Source organism: Trichoderma virens (assembly GCF_000170995.1).
Source record: "Trichoderma virens Gv29-8 chromosome Unknown TRIVIscaffold_6, whole genome shotgun sequence".
In the NCBI taxonomy this organism is placed as follows: Eukaryota; Fungi; Ascomycota; class Sordariomycetes; order Hypocreales; family Hypocreaceae; genus Trichoderma; species Trichoderma virens.
Window position 1 is genome coordinate 2170828 of NW_014013743.1, and position 16265 is coordinate 2187092.

Sequence of the window (16265 nt, forward strand, 5' to 3'; positions counted from 1 at the left end):
GGGGGAGGTCGTTGATGCAGTCGAGTCCGGTTGTCGTTTTTTACAGTATGTACCGTACATGCAGTCACTATACTTGTACGGAAGAGGTGTTAGGGTTGCAGTAGATACCGGGGTCGCATTCTCTTCTTTTGGAAAATGAGCGCTTTCCCTCCTTTTCTCCTCTGGAAGAGTTTCCCGAGTCATTCTGTTAACGGATAGCTTTTTGCAGCTCGTGTCTTGGTTGAGTAGCATTGCATATCTGTCTGCCTGGTTGGCTTTGGAAGTAAATTGCAAGAAGTAAGAAACAGTACACATCACAGGACAAGATGGGCTCCCAATTCAACGTCGGAAAGGACTCGAAGCTGTTCGAGCCGCTTACCATTGCCAACGGGAAAATCACTCTCAAGCATCGCGTTGTGCTCGCTCCCTTGACGCGAAACCGTGGCACGCCGCTTCGTGAGGATTCGACTGCTGAGAATCCGAATCGCATCTGGATCCCCAATCATGTCATGGCCGAGTACTATTCGCAGCGGGCAACCGACGGCGGTCTGCTCATCAGCGAGGGCATTCCACCTTCACTAGAAGTATGTCACTGTCCCAGTTACCGTAGCATCAAGACGCCGGGGAGTTGACTTCGAGTCATTTAGGGAAATGCCATGCCCGGTGTCCCTGGAATCTTCCTGGAAGAGCAGGCCATCGGGTGGAAGAAGGTTGTCGACCGAGTCCATGCCAAAGGCGCCTACATCTATGCCCAACTCTGGCACTCTGGACGCGCCAACATCCCGCAGCTTACCGGAACACCCATCGTGGCCCCGTCCAGCATCCCCTGGGATGATCCCAACGAATGCTTCATGTATCCCGCTCCTCACTCGGCGACGCCTGTCAAGTACAGCGAGCAGCTACCCCTCGAGCTGACGGTCGATCACATCAACAAGACGATCCGCGACTACTGTGCCGCCGCAAAGACGGCCATGGAGCTTGGCTTCGACGGCGTGGAGCTTCACGCAGGCAACGGCTATCTGCCGGAGCAGTTCCTAAGTTCCAACATCAACAAGCGAACAGACGAGTACGGCGGCTCGCCAGAGAAGCGCTGCAAATTTGTCATTGATCTGATGGCCGAGCTGGCCAAGACGGTGGGGGAAGAAAACCTGGCCATCCGACTTAGTCCCTTTGGCCTCTTCAATCAGGCTCGTAGTGAGCAGCGTCTAGAGACCTGGGGCCACTTGTGCCGCGAGCTGAAGAAGCGCCACCCCACTTTGTCATACGTGAGCTTCATTGAGCCGCGCTATGAGCAAATCTTTTCCGAGGAAGAGAAGCAACAGTTCCTCGACTCGTGGGGGCTTCCCGACGTCGACCTCTCCTTGTTCCGCAAGATCTGGGGAGACACACCCTTCTTCTCTGCCGGCGGCTTCGACCAGTTCAACTCGTGGGGAGTCGTGGAAAGCGGCAAATACGATGCCTTGCTGTACGGCAGATTTTTCATCAGCAATCCGGATCTGGTAGAGAGACTGCGCAATCGCTGGCCTCTTGCTCCGTACGATAGGTCTCGCTTCTACGGACCGTTTGATGATCCAACCATCGGATATATTGATTATCTGGCATATGACGAGAAGTTTTGATTGCACGTAATGATTAATGGGTTACCGGGAGACGCATGTACGTGCAAATTGAGCAGGCATGTTGTTGGATGTTTTACCTGGGGTTAGCTGTTAGCGTTGTCTATGCAATTTCAAGTCACAATGGTAGCAGTACTGTGCATGGAATATGATGATGATGATACCATTGACCGGGCTGCCGGCGTTTACACAACTGCCGCGACCAGAAGACAGCTGAAGATGGTTGCGAGTCAGGGCAGCGGAGCAGCTACATATTTTTCCGTTTTCCCCGGCTGAGATTAGGGCTTCACGCGGACCAGTAGAAAGCGGCTACAGATCGGCCGCAACGTATTCATATCGAAGCCTTGCCGAGCCTTGCCGAGGGTTACATACATAGTAGTAAGATTGTGCCGATATAAGAGCGGCGGAGGATTGCGAAGAGGTGATCTTCAAAGCCGCCGGCTCGTATTAAAATTAAAGCGCAGGGCCAGACGGAGTCATCGGGATCTAGCGGTTATCAGGCCCACGTCAAGTTCAGCGGCCGACAGGGATCTCCCTTGGATACCAGGGGTCCTCGAACCATGCTCGGGCAACTGAAGCTATCCATAGACGATCGCACGGGCCGGCGTTTGACACGTCCGCTTGGGCTGATAAAACGGTTTTCTCAGGTTCAAAATGCGATCTATTTTGGCGCTGCGGTTCAGCTCCAAGTTTGCCGAGGACAGAATGCCTGTGCGTGAAACATGCTCCATACTTGATGTCCATGCTTGTACTCTGTACTGTCGATGCATCGTAAATGACTGATGCTCACATGGACGCCATTCTCCACGATTGCCCCCAGACAGTCAGCTCGTTAAACGGCGACATGACGCATGTAAATACGGTCAACTGAGACATGCCCCAATGCCAGCTAGCTAGCAGGATGTCTCAAGAGTCAAGCCTCAGTCTCGAGCCTCAGTCAAGCCACCGGAAAAAGGGGGGCCGCAATAGGCTACTCGTACACTGCTGTGAGACATGGCGTCGAATATCAGGATAATACCGGGTAGCTGCCACGGTATCCACCTCGGCTCTTCGCCACGAGTTCGAGGCGCCGTATCTGGGCTTGCCAAATGTCAGACATGAAAGCAAACGAGAGACATGTCGATAGGAATGATGTGTAACCATGTCATGAACGGAAAAATCGGACTGAACCGGAGCTGCTGGGCGGCAAACGGAACTTGGACCGGAGCAGGACGGCGGACACTCCGACCATCAACTGGAGCGTCGCACAGCCTTTGTCAGCTCCATCAAGGCACTGACAAAATAGTTGCCTGATCGATTTGGATTTCAGTGCGCACGCCGGTAAAGGATCAAGGCATACTGTGCCACCAAAGGATTAGCCCAGGGGATCGGAAGTTGGGGGCGCGGATTGTTGGCGGGTGGCGGCGCGGATCGAGCTTTTAGACTCTCGGAAACGGCTTGGCAGGCGAGAACTCACCGAGCGTCCAGAAGGGCTGTGCCGTGTGGTCTGCACATGGATCGAATGTTTGTTTGTGGGTGAGAGATGCTGTTAAGTCTTTGTTGGACGACATCTCCAGTCATGTTTCTGTGTCAAGACGGCACGTGAGGGTTGTCGAGTGGCTGCCTACGAGGAAAAGTGCTAACCTACAGGCGCACATGTCGAAGTACAAAGAATTGATCAAGGACTTACTGCCTGCTCCAGCCTCGGTGCGTGTAACATTGATGTACATGTGGTATTTTGAACAAAGAATTCGCCGTAGGCAGCAGCAGCAGAGCCTCTTGATTCTTGTGCGGAGTGAGCATTCGGCCAATGCTGTTTTGTCATTCGTGATATCTTCACATATGAGTGTAACAGTACGTACTCGCCATCTGGTATATCAAACCCCGATATCGCTGATCAGCTGCGAATCCTTTCCCCCCAAAAGCGCTGATGATACCCCCAATCAAAGCATCCTTGCAACAGTCATCAAGATCTTTAAAAAAAATCCCTTTAAAAATTCTTTGAGCTCATTGTTCAAACATTCAACTTCTTTGTCCCCCCAAGCTCCGCCACATGAAAGCGTGCCTTGACGTCAGGCGACTTTTGCCCTCCATCAGGCGCCCCGTCGGAGTCGCCCATTGGCTCGCGTGACGTCAGGAGGCCCCCAAAGCCTGCAAACCCAAACCCCCCTGCAGCCTCTCAGCGCGCCCGGATCGCTGGAAACCCGCCATCAAGTCGCTGCAGGACCCAAAGCCAGATGCACCTACGAGTCCGGGCACAGTCAATCGGAAGCCTGGAGGCCTGCTATGCGAGCCATGGCTTGCTGTAAATCGCCGCAAGCTTCGAGCATCATCCCCTGTAAGGCTTCTGACCTGCACAAGTCAGCGGGGCTTATCACTGCCGTCCAACCTCAGACATACGAGTACAACAAGACCTACATGCGGCATCATCCATCCGGCCTATACATAAAGCTGCGCATTTCCCTCGTTTGATGCCGCCCTTTTCTTGGCTCTGCAATGTCTCTCTTTAGCTTTTCCTGAGAGTTTAGTTACACATTCATCCATTCTCTTGTCCCCCCCAGCAGAGCTTCAATACCATGCCCTTCTCCCCGCCAACGCGGTATCCAGAGCCGGAGCCCTCCCAAGGCCTCAACCACTCATATTACCATCCTGACGAGCCTCTCGACTCGTCTCAAGGTGCTTCATCATCTCGTCGCCGATCCGAAAAGAGCCGTCGACCCCCGTCTCCCGGGTATTCGCCCGACGACGACCGCAAATCCCGGCGCGGCAGCCGTCGCGAGCCGTCACCAGGATATGCAGATGCGAAGCCATCCCGCAGTCGCAGATATCCAGACCCGCCGCCCTTCGCTGCACCCTCTCCTCCGCCACAGCGAGACCTTCGCTCGTCCCGCCGTGACCGCGACCGTGATCGCGACGCTTATTCGCCGAGGGACTCACCGAGAGATTCGCAGCGAGATTCGCGCCCCCGAGATGCTGACCGACGCTCACGAGACATGTACCCCCCTCCTCCGTCAGAGCCACGTGAGCGCCGTCACAGGTCCTCGCGCCGCGAGCCATCCCCAGAAGCACCCCGGCGCTCTCGATATGCCTCTCCAGAACCCAAGAGTCGTTCTTCACGAGGCCTCCCGACACCCCAGTTCGATGACCGGAGCAGCAAGGACCCTCGTTCCTCTCGCCGGTCCCGTGGAGGGGCATCATCACCGCCGCCGCAGCAGTCATCACGCTCTCGCAGCGCTATAGGTCCCCGCGATGACGGCGGAAGAGATGGACGAGAGCGGCGACATCGCTCACAGCCACGTTCACAGCCTCGCGACATGGATGCGAGCCACGTCTCAAGTCGTAGCCGGGACCGGGACCGGGATCGAGGCCATGATCGCAGCGGCCGTGATCGTGCACCGGCCACCAGCGGTGGTCACAACTCCTCACTCAAGCGCCGCAGCACCATGCCTGCAGTGGCCAACTCGAGCGCAAAACGCACAGGCGGCAGCAACACCGCCTGGTGGAAGAGCCCACTGGTCCAGGCCGGCGCTCGCACCGCCTTCGCTGCTGGTGCCCAGGCCTTTATGCAGAACCGCAAAGAAGCCGGTCCTTGGCTTGGGGCAAAGGGAGCCAAGGTTGCTACGGCTGCTCTGACGGCTGCCTTGGCTGACGGACTGGCTGGCGCTGGCAACAAGAGGCGTTGATGAGGAGTCATGTGCCAGGGACGACGAGTCACCTTTTCTCCCTTTCTTTTCTATTTGTTCTGTTATGCGACAGCGATGATTATGACGACGATGGCGGCAATGGCTTTGTTTTATGTTTGATCAACTTCGCAAACTGGTTTTGCCCACGGAGGACTTTTTACCCACACGACGATACGAATTCAACAGATCTAAGGCGTTTAACAGAGCGCTACTACTGCTAGTTTTATTTTATTTTGCTCTCCTTCTTGGTGCGAGATCAAGATAGACGGCTCCATTTCAAGGATACCTCTTCTCTCACGGGATATACATGCGGCGGCATAATTCTCCTTTCCTCACGACGACGACTTTGACAAATTTTCTCATCCTTTAGCCAATCCCACTTTCCACTTGCGGTAGATAGCTATGTATGATAATATAGGAAATATAGGGTAGCTTATACCAACCAATTCTTACCAAGTCCCTACCTCTCGCCAATTGTGAAGACACCATCCTCCTCCCCCTTCCCCGTCCAGCAAATATCGCGACTCTTTCTCTCATCGTCCTTGAGTCCCAACAACCACCCTCTCGCCCATTCAATCATCCAAGGCACTTTGGCCGAGCGGTCTAAGGCGCCGTGTTCAGGAGCAATCCAGAATCGCGGTCTAGAAATAGGCGAGGGTTCGAATCCCTCAGGTGTCATGAATTTATCTTTTTTGTCTTTTTGCTCCATCCTTGTCTGAAGCATCTTGTTGAAATCTTTCTCTGCTCCAGTCATTATAGTTTCCATGTCATTGAATTCATTGATTGCATTATAGTCGCTGTCAAGCCAAAGCTAGATCGAACAAAGATATCCCAACAATCGCCATTGTAATTCACATCCATTCGCAAGCACATCGTATATACCAGTCTCTTCAATAATCGTGATTCAAATCTCGCCCCCTTACGCCTGCGAGCCAATGTTCCAAGGCTTGCATTTGGACGCAATGCACAGGCCATTGCAGCAAGCTCCCACGTACTGGCCGTCCGGACCAAAGCAGGAACCTTTTTCATGAATCAGCATACAAGCATCAGAGTCACCCGACTATCCTTCATCCGCAAAGCTTACCATAAGTCTCAACGCAAGTCCCCTGGCAGGTGATGCTGGTAACCGCCTGGGGGGGATCAATCACAACCTGCTGTGTCACACCGTCGGCAGCAATGGTGCTGCTCAGATTCTTCGCCCCGGGAGTCTCGATAACACACGCCTCGAGAACGTTGAAGTCGGGGGCGTCAATCCGCTGAATTGGAAGGGTGCTGTATGTCAAGACGGGGTTTCCATCGGCCGGAACAGCCAGAGGGTAAGAGTGATCATCGCCCTCCGAACGAAGAGTGACGTGAGCAGTCTGCACAGTGTCTTGGGCCAAGGAGAAGCCGGCAAAGAGGCCAATGGCAACGAAAGAGGCGAAGAACTTCATGTTGGGCGGTGAAATTGAGGCTGCTATGATACTTGGGATGTTGGGTGTTTTGTTTCAAGGGCTTGTTTGTTCGTTTCCTGCTGTTTCCTTCAAATCGTCTTCTAAACACTGGCGGTATCACCTGTTTATATATTCTTGCGGCACCCTCCCCTTGCAGCCTAGTCTGGTAAGCAAACTGACGATCTTTTCGCGTCTCACTCTGTGCATTCAGGGTCCCGACGTCATTTGCCCCCTGATGCCCAGATCAGAATACGAGAAAAAGAGAGAAAAAAAGAAAGTAATCAAGAAGCGGTCAATGCAATGCAACTTTGCTGTACTCGTGATGCTGGATCCATCTGTGACGCCTGATGAGTGAGCCTTTGTTGTTGTTGTCTATTTTTATGCCCCTTCATTTGTCAACCCGGAAAACAAGGTTGACAACAAGTCTAATGCAGAGATATGCCCGATTAATCCTTCTGCCGAGGGGCCGAACCGCATCTTCAATGGTATCAACACAACAGGTAATGATATCCTTGCCTTACCGACCCGGTGCTTTAGTGCTGCCATTCGGAGTTTTGACAAAGACAAACCTGCTTCTTCCGGTCCCATGAAGCTCGTATCTGCAGGAAGTCGACAAGAATGCCACGCAGCGGCATCTGATTAGATAGATCTGCCGTATGGCCTGGAAATGGAGAACACAGGGAACCCCTGTGTGAGATGCTAATATCCCCTGATTGGGGCATGGCCGACGGGCCGATGCTTGAACAGTGTATCCCTCAAGGTATAGTATCCTATACCAGTGGTGTGAGATATATGTTGCGCATAAATAGTATCTACATTCGTTGTGCTCCCTTTCACATTGAGAGAGAAGAAACTCCAAATCATGCGGAGTATATAGCACACCGATTCCATACCAAGCGGTCAAATCCCGTCGCTAGACTTTGACGTCGGCAACTTGTCAAGGACAGGATAAACTGGGGCATTCACCCACAAAAGTCAACCTATCCACAGACATCAATCACAACTTCACACGGAAATGTCAATCATTCTGCCCGGCAAAAAGAAAACATCACAGAAACCTGAGAGAAAAAATTTGACCGAGACAGGGGTCGAACCTGCAACCTCCTGATTTACTTAATCGTAGTCAGACGCTCTGCCATTGAGCCACACGGCCTATTTGATTGGTAGTCAGGGGGAATATCCTAGCCTATGACGGAAGATTGGAGTTGAAAATTTCGCTCACAGCCCGCAAACTCTTGGATCACGCGGCAAATCAATGTTCCGGGTTGTCGCCTTTCGCTCGTCCATTTCAGAAGTCCCGCCATTGCGAGGGTCACATTCTCCATAGTATTGTTCCGCAAGCAGCGGGACTGATTTGCCTTTTCACAAGCACAATGTTGTCTCTTAGATTTATTCTGTATTATTGACACTTACCAGGAGGCCAGATAGACCCTCCCCTCGTAAGGACGCAAAGACCCTTCTTCAATCTTGCCGTCATACGAAGACATGATTGGCACAAACTTGACATCGGCTCCCACTTCAATTTCTAGCTCGTCAACAGTGGGCTTCTCCCATTTCTTCGCCTCGCCAGTAAAGTTGAGCACAACGACAGCCTTGGCCGATCCATTGGACGGCGGCTCCTTCACAAAGGTGTAAACATCCTTGTCCTCCTCCCGTAGTGTCCTGTAGTCGCCGTATACGAGCAGATCGGCATACTCCTTTCGGAAGAGTACTGCCTTTCGCCAGTAGGCCAAAACGCTGTGCGGATCATCAAGCTGCGAAGCGACATCAATTTGGCCAGCCAAGGGGTGAGGCTTCATCCAGGGCTCTTTGACCTCCTTGCCAGACTTCTCCGCTTCTTCAGAGAAGCCGCCGTATTTTGCTTTCCCATTCCATACCATTGGAACACGGGGATGGTCTCGCGCGAAGTGTGCCAAAGAGGTGAGCGCCTTGTCCATGCCTTGGCTGTTGCGGTGTTCCCGGATGAAGTCAAGGTAGAGACAACTGCTGACATCAATGTAATTCTCAAGCGGATAGCCCTGCTCTGGGACATTGATGGACCCAATCTCCTGGCCCTGGTAAATGTACTGGGTGCCGCTTAGACACGCCTGCAAAAGAGCCAGCATCTTTCCACTTGCAACTCGATGCTGAGGGCTGTCATCTGCAAAGCGCGTAATTGATCGCGCCTGGTCATGGTTCTCCAAAAAGACTGTTGTCCATGCGTCCGTACCTTTGATCAGATTTTGAGTCCGAGCGATGGCTTCTTTGAACTCGGGTAGCTGCCAGTCCTTGGGCTTTGCGTCGTACCTCAGTGGACGGTTGAATCCAACGTTTACCACGTCGAACTGGAAAACCATGTCCAGCTGCTTTGCTTCTGCGCTTACATATTGTAGCACGCGCGCCATATCCGGCGTCGCCGGAAGCTCACCAACCGTGATGGCCCCATATCTTGCCAGAATCTGGTTCATTTCGCTGAGGAACTCGTGCATTCTGGGACCATTGCAGTACAGCATATCGGCCACTTGATATGGAGCTCCAGGGTCTAGTTCCGGTGCATCAGGAAGACCGGGTGGCTTGCTGTACATGTTCACGGTATCGATACGGAAGCCATCAACACCGCGTTCAAGCCAAAACTCCATTGCTGAAGCATACAGGGCTTTGCGTGTGGCAGGGTTCTCCCAGTTTAAGTCCGGCTGCTCCTTGGCAAACAAGTGAAGGTAGTACTCGCCTGATTGCTCGTCCCACTCCCACACGCTGTCGCCGCCAAACTTGCAGCGCCAGTTGTTTGGAGGAAGACGCTGGCCAGTGGGCGAATACTTGGCCGGTCTCCAGATGTACCAGTCACGCTTCGAGTTGTCTTTGCTTGAACGGGACTCCTTGAACCAGGGATGCTGATCGGATGTATGATTGATAACAAGATCAAGCATAATCTTCATACCTCGAGCATGGGCCTCGCGGATAAGAGTTTCCATGTCTTGTAGAGTGCCGTAAGGGGGGTAGACGTCTTCATAGTTGGAGATGTCATATCCCATGTCAACCTGAGGGCTGTCGTACATGGGACAGATCCAGACCACATCAACGCCGAGACTAGCTATGTAATCCAGCTTAGAGGTGATGCCTGGGAGGTCACCGATTCCATCTCCATTAGAATCACAGAATGATGCCGGGTAGATTTGGTAGATGATGGCATGTTTCCACCACAATTTGAGACGTCCAGGCACAGTCATGTTTGGAAGTAGATCTTGCAAAAAGAATTTGGAAACTTATTGATGAGGCTTAGTAAATGAAGTCCTCAGTCGTCGTAAATGAAGCAAAAGCCGTAAAGGAAGAATTGTTGTCCAGTTCAAAGAGTAAACGGCAAAGAGAAACTGGGCTGTTTACTTCGTTTTGGGCACCGAAAAGGGGGGTGAATTCATCCAAGAATTCCAGCATAGCTTTGGAAAATCCCGAACCGGGCTCTTAAATCCCCGTGTAAACCTTTATTGTCCAGCGATAGCGGAGAGCTCGCCCAACAGTTTTGCAGCACTACGCTGCTTGGAACTCCACAGTTATGGGGGGTTGAACATGACCGAGAAGCTTGTTCTTTCAAGTTTCCACTGATAGGAGCGGCGGACGTTTACCGAGACTCATAATCATCATCTCCGGAGTAGCACTTGTAATGTCTATTTGTCGATAGTTGGCCGAGACCCCCCTTCGTGTTGCCGGCTGGCGTAGATACTTCCCAGAAAAGGCGGGGGAAGTTCTCGTGTGGACCGGCTAAAATCGCAGAAGGAGAGTCGCAAGCCATGATTAGCTGAATGTCGGACTGACGAAAAAGAAGAGATGTCCATTGGACCATTGTCGGCCCGATGCTATGCCTTTTTAGCATCAAGCTCGCCGGCCGCTCTGACACCGGGACTTCATGATCGTTGGTTCTTACGGTTTGTAATGGGTCCTTGGCATGTTATTCCCCGTTTTCGAGGCCACTAGTAGTGTCTCATGGCATGGTAAGCATAGATAATTCGCTCCGCGTGCCGTTAAAGCAAGGCAGTAGCCACTCCGATTACAACCTATTTGTCCCTTAAGCCCGTGACAGAGGTTGAATGAGTGGAGCCTGATGTTGAGACCCATATCTAGGACTAAACACAGCTTGATCTCGGCAAGGTGGCGTCGTGTCAGGCCTACCTGGACTGAGAGACTGCTTCTTCATGATGCTGTTCTCAGATGTCCAAATTTTGAGCTAACAGTCGAACCAGCTGAAGAATAGTCTCATCTTGGCGCTCAAGAATCGAATCACCTGCTAGAGTTCAAATTACTATGTCGGGCCGACATCCTGCGACGACGCAGGCAATGGTTCGAGTACTGTTGTCAGCTGCAAATCGGCTCCCATGCTTCAGTACATCGTGGGGTCCCCATGGGGTAGTTGACGAGAGTTGCTGGTCAGCCCCCCTCGGTTGCGTTTTAGATCATCCCAGACTAATATCCTGAAAGGTGGGCTATTGGTATCTTGCCTGTTTGGGTGTTTGCCACAGACCACGACCACCTTCAGGTATGCAGGGCTCTCATGAAAGTCATTCATCGCCCTCCAGATGTACTGCTGGTGGGTAGCAAGCAGAAACAACAACAACATGAGGCAGATCAGTAACTGGCTGCTGAAATCAAAGGATCAATCCGAGCAGTCTTTCTGACACTCACTCAAAGTCTGGTGGTGCGACTTTCATGTCTCGGACCGACAGGGCAGTCTAGACTGGACCAACTTGGATGCCGAAGAACCGCAATTGACACTCCACAAAGTCTGCAGGCTCCCATGATGCCTCCACGTTTACCCCGGACGAAGCTAGATGACCGACAACTCTTCGGATCGCTTTTAGACCAGGCGGAGGTGAGCGTGTGCATGCGTCCAACTAACTGCCAGTGGCGCACTAGTTTGGCCTGAGCTAAATTGGACCATATTATCCGCTTAACGCCCACGCCGTGGCTTTCGAGGTTCCATGTCATCCCGTCAATAGCCACGATTCTTTTTTTCTTCTCTCCCCTTTCACCAACTCCATTACTACACTATTGTGTAGAATCTTGCTTGGGGCCGGACTTGCTCACGACGCCTGATGATCGTGTATATAAGTTCCAACCAAGTACCGCTTTTGGAATCTTGTTTCCTCTCCTCTTTTCTCATCCAGTCCCCAATTTCCCAGTCTTGAGCCTGTGGTGTGGATGACTTGAGAGACTCTACTTTGCTTCAAGGCTTATAACCCCCTTTCAGTTTCTTCCTTTGCTGCTGCCTCATAATATCATCAAGATGGCAGAGAGTGAGGACATAGAGCCGCACCAAGTGTCGGCACCCGTGCCGACCAAGGTGGACATTTCGACTGTCCAGGAGGCTGCGGCGGCCACTGATGCCGAACACAATATGGGCTTTGTAAGGTCCTTCAGGCTGTATTGGAAAGCTTGCTTGTGGTCCATCTTTATCTCGACTTGCATCATCATGGACGGCTTCGACACGGCCCTCCTGCGGTCGCTCTTTGCGTACCCGGCCTTTCAACGTCAATTTGGAGTCCTACAGCCCAACGGATCTTACCAGCTCACGGCCGCCTGGCAGTCTGGGCTCACCAACGGGGTGCTCTGTGGCTCAATCATTGGCCTCTTCATGAACGGTATTCTTGCCGATCGCTTTGGATACCGCAAGACCTTGATTGGTGCGCTGATTGCAATCACTGGCTTCATCTTCATCATCTTCTTTTCCAAAACGCTACCTCAGCTCCTCGCTGGAGAAATCCTTGCCGGCATCCCGTGGGGCATCTTCCAGACGCTGACAACCACGTACGCTTCGGAGGTCTGCCCTACCCATCTTCGAGCCTATTTGACGACGTATAACAATCTCTGCTGGGTTATCGGCCAGTTCATCGCATCTGGCGTGCTCCGCGCCATGGTCTCTAGGACGGACGACTGGGGCTATAAAATTCCATGGGCACTGCAGTGGATGTGGCCAGTGCCCTTGGCAATCGGCATCTATCTTGCTCCAGAGTCTCCCTGGTGGCTCGTCCGCCGAGGAAAGCTGGATGAGGCCAAACACTCGTTGGCCCGCCTCACCAGTCGCAACGTTGAGGACGCCGATTTTAACATTGACGAGACGATATCGATGATGATTCACACCAACGAGATGGAGAGGGAATTGACCGCGGGCACCACGTACTGGGACCTCTTCAAAGGCGTCAATGCTCGCCGCACAGAAATCGTCTGCATGGTCTGGATGGGCCAGACTCTCTCCGGCTCAAACTTCATGGGATACTCGACATATTTTTATCAGCAAGCCGGATTGGCCGTCAGCAGCTCCTTCAGCATGTCCCTCGGCCAGTACGGCATTGGGATTGTCGGCACCATTCTCTCTTGGTTCCTGATGACTTGGTTCGGCAGAAGAACATTATTCTTTACCGGTCAAGTGTGCGCATGCCTCATCCTCTTCACCATTGGCTGCGCGTCTTTCGCGGGCTCAACCAACACCGGTGCGCAATGGGGTATCGGCTCCTTGCTCCTCGTTTTCACCTTTGTGTACGATTGTTCAGTTGGTTTGTCTCCCGCGTCATCGGCGATCTCGTCTCCATAACACTAACACGTAGACTATTAGGTCCCATTTGTTATTCCCTCGTTGCCGAGCTCACATCCACCCGTCTGCGAACCAAGTCTGTGGTGTTGGCACGGAACATGTACAACATTGCCAGCATCGTCGCCAACATCCTGACACCACGCATGCTCAACCCCACCGCATGGGGCTGGGGTGCCAAAACAGGCTTCTTCTGGGCCGGCACCGCATTATGCTGTGCTACCTGGACCTTCTTCCGCCTCCCGGAGCCCAAGGGCAGGACATACGGTGAGCTGGACACCTTGTTTGAACAGGGAGTGAGTGCGCGCAAGTTTGCCACCACCGCTGTGGGAAGGATTGATGCTGGGTTTGAGTCTGTTTCGATTAGAAAGGATGGAGGTTCCACGGCCGAGATTGAGCAAGTAGCGACCAAGTCGTGAAGCTCGTCGTCTGGGGAACAGGTCTAGACCATACGAGTACTCTCCCGAAACAAGCCGTTTGTTTTTGTTGCTCCCACAGGCTCGAGTGTTTGTTTATTCACGATCCCGATTCATGCTGTTGTGTTGTTTTACCCGTGCTTCTTGTCTTGTAATGCAAAATAGCCAAAATGGCCTAGCCAGTTGCAGCCTCCGATTCAGACGCTCTTCTCTTTTGCCTGCCGTATTGAGCACTTGCACTCGTGATCGCACTCCGCAATAGCATGGACTCCGTTCTCCGAACTCCATAGTAGAAAAGAGCGCTCCAAAGCCCATGGATGCAGAGCAACACGTGGGGGCGAAAAGCCACGTTCTCGCCCAGAAGCTGAAAAAAAAAAGTCCTTAAATCGCGAGGCAGGCCGCTTCTTCGCCTTTCCCCCCCACCTTTCTCTCCGCCAAACACAATACAGCCCGGCTGGTGGGGGAATACAGTAGACCAAACAAATCTTGGTTTGTGGTTTTCTGATCGCCATTGTTTATTCTCCCGCATCGCCTCCCCTCCCTTGGTCTTGCCGCCGTGTGAGCGTGTGTGAGTCGGCGTCTCGATCCGTCCCAACCTCCAACCTCCATCCGTAGTCCCTCTCATTGCACCGAGAATCCCGGCCCGGGGCGGTCAAAGTGGTGCCGCTCTTCTTCTCTTCTTCTTCTGCTGCTGCTGCTGCTGCTGCTGCTTCTGCTCCTCTCTCTCCTCGCATTCCGGCTGCTGGACCCATTCGTTAGGCTCAGATTAGTGCCGCCATGAGCTAAGAGCCCCCGATTCCATCTCATGCGCATCCTCCATGAGTAACAGAGCGGCACAAGCATGCGATGGATGCCGGGTGCGCAAGGTGAAATGCAACAGCACTCAGCCTTGCTCGCAATGCTCACATCTGGGCCTTGCGTGCATCTACTCGCCATCGACTAAGCGCAAGCCCAGTGTCCGCAACCGCCTTGTCACGCAGCTTCGCAACAAGTCCAATGTAGCAGCAGCTTCGCCAAGTCGCGGCAGCACGTCTTCGTTGGCTGATTATCCGGAAAGGCCACCGGGCCCGGCGGTTACATCCATCGCTGGGATAGTGAACCCAGAGCAAGATGCGACCCCCGTCGGCGGCGGCGTTGGATTTGGTTCTGGAAGAGGAGATTCAGGTATTGGAGCTGGAGTTGGAAGCGGGTTTAGTAGTGTCGGGATTGGCTCGAGGACTGCTGGCCTTGGCGTAGAGCCCTCCTTTGACGGTTCTGCCTTCAACACTTTCAACACTGGATTCTTCATCGGCATGTTGCCCAAGTATGAAGAGCAGGTGTACCCAGTTAGCCCCATCATCACGAGTTATGAAGTGCGCCAGGCAATCGACAGCATGCATTCCAACCTCGACGACGCGGCCTTCGTCTACGCGATGGGGGCGGTAACAATCAATCTTACGACTCCCACGGTGCATGGGGAGGCGGGGGCCAAGATGACGGAGCTGATACGACTCGGCCTCAGCGCGTATAGACGGGCAGACTCGATGGCCGACGTCAAGAACGGGAGGCTGACTGAGATGCGGACCACGTTTAAGCGCATCATGACGTGCATCTTTCTTGAGGTTTCCATGATGGCCTTTAATCGCTTCGACCGCAGCTTTGCCACGCTGCGTGAGGCCATGACAATGGTGCAGATGATCCACGTCCAGCAGTGCTCGCACAACGCAGTGCCCCTTGAACCGCGTGACGTGCCCAAGTTCCAGCGCGTATACTGGGAGGTCTTTATCCACGAGCGCTTCTTGACAATACTCTCTGGGTTTCCGTGCATCATGACGCCGCTGCCTACGGGCTTACCTGTGCGAGACACATCGATCCCGGCACATATCGATGTCGGATTCAACCGCCTCATCCGTCTGTTTCAGATCATGGACGGGCCCTTTCTGCTGTACTGGAATGCGCAGCAGAACCCGGCGCAGCCCGTGCCGGGGATATCACTACAATGGATCGAGAGCAAGCAGGCCCAGCTCGACCAAGACGAAATTGGAGCTTCCGAAGCCGAGCAGGCGCTGGTTGATAGCGGGCGAGGGTCGTTTACGGAGTTACAACACGTCGATTTGTTTGTGACTCGACTCTGGATGCGCACGCTGCTGTGGCAGTTTGGGCTTACGCACCGCTTTCTTCGCTCGGCGCCATCACAAAACATCCACGAAGGCCTGTCAATCCACTTCCCAGCGCACAGGCTGTCTGTTCAGTTGCGAGCCCTGGTCAGCCGTCTGGAAAACGTTTCCACCATTGTCACACACGGCATTGGGCTCTTGCAGAAGATATTTGAGATTACGAGCACGGTGGCGGACGTGCTTGCCCTGCCAGTGGGCTATGGCCAGTCTCAAGAAGAAGTAAGAAGCCGGATAGAAGATTTTGCATTTCTGGTCAAGTTTTTGTTCAGCTTTGAGAGAGCGGAAAAGGAGCAGCGAGACTATCTTCGTGACAAGCTCGAAGGGCTTCAGCAGCAGTACCCCATGGTGAACTTTGCTGACATGGTTGGGTTGAGCCCGTACTGATTCTGAGTAACACAGAGTAGCACCTGTAGGAAACTGGCATATGATTAGCATGTTTCTCTCTCT

At 53.0% G+C, this 16265-nt stretch overlaps 6 protein-coding genes across 6 annotated transcripts; 4 read left to right on the plus strand and 2 right to left on the minus strand.

Moving 5' to 3' along the window:
- Positions 1-196: 196 nt before the first annotated feature.
- Positions 197-1715, plus strand: TRIVIDRAFT_71181 (uncharacterized protein; the record flags this gene model as incomplete). The annotated part of the gene is made up of 2 exons (XM_014101496.1): positions 197-563; positions 627-1715. 2 exons carry the CDS (start codon positions 306-308, stop codon positions 1596-1598), a joined length of 1230 nt encoding a protein of 409 aa, XP_013956971.1.
- Positions 1716-4095: 2380 nt separating this feature from the next.
- TRIVIDRAFT_216098 (uncharacterized protein) lies at positions 4096-5711 on the plus strand (the record flags this gene model as incomplete). Its single annotated transcript, XM_014101497.1, has 1 exon — positions 4096-5711. One exon carries the CDS (start codon positions 4151-4153, stop codon positions 5255-5257), a length of 1107 nt encoding a protein of 368 aa, XP_013956972.1.
- A 465-nt stretch (positions 5712-6176) lies between these two features.
- Positions 6177-6690, minus strand: TRIVIDRAFT_27800 (uncharacterized protein; the record flags this gene model as incomplete). The annotated part of the gene is made up of 2 exons (XM_014101899.1): positions 6177-6277; positions 6342-6690. 2 exons carry the CDS (start codon positions 6688-6690, stop codon positions 6177-6179), a joined length of 450 nt encoding a protein of 149 aa, XP_013957374.1.
- A 1409-nt stretch (positions 6691-8099) lies between these two features.
- TRIVIDRAFT_53956 (glycoside hydrolase family 13 protein) lies at positions 8100-9896 on the minus strand (the record flags this gene model as incomplete). Its single annotated transcript, XM_014101498.1, has 1 exon — positions 8100-9896. The coding sequence occupies one exon, from the start codon at positions 9894-9896 to the stop codon at positions 8100-8102; it is 1797 nt and encodes a 598-aa protein (XP_013956973.1).
- A 2048-nt stretch (positions 9897-11944) lies between these two features.
- TRIVIDRAFT_28190 (uncharacterized protein) lies at positions 11945-13665 on the plus strand (the record flags this gene model as incomplete). Its single annotated transcript, XM_014101499.1, has 2 exons — positions 11945-13211; positions 13271-13665. The coding sequence occupies 2 exons, from the start codon at positions 11945-11947 to the stop codon at positions 13663-13665; spliced, it is 1662 nt and encodes a 553-aa protein (XP_013956974.1).
- A 464-nt stretch (positions 13666-14129) lies between these two features.
- Positions 14130-16265, plus strand: TRIVIDRAFT_209253 (uncharacterized protein; the record flags this gene model as incomplete). The annotated part of the gene is made up of 1 exon (XM_014101500.1): positions 14130-16265. One exon carries the CDS (start codon positions 14481-14483, stop codon positions 16200-16202), a length of 1722 nt encoding a protein of 573 aa, XP_013956975.1.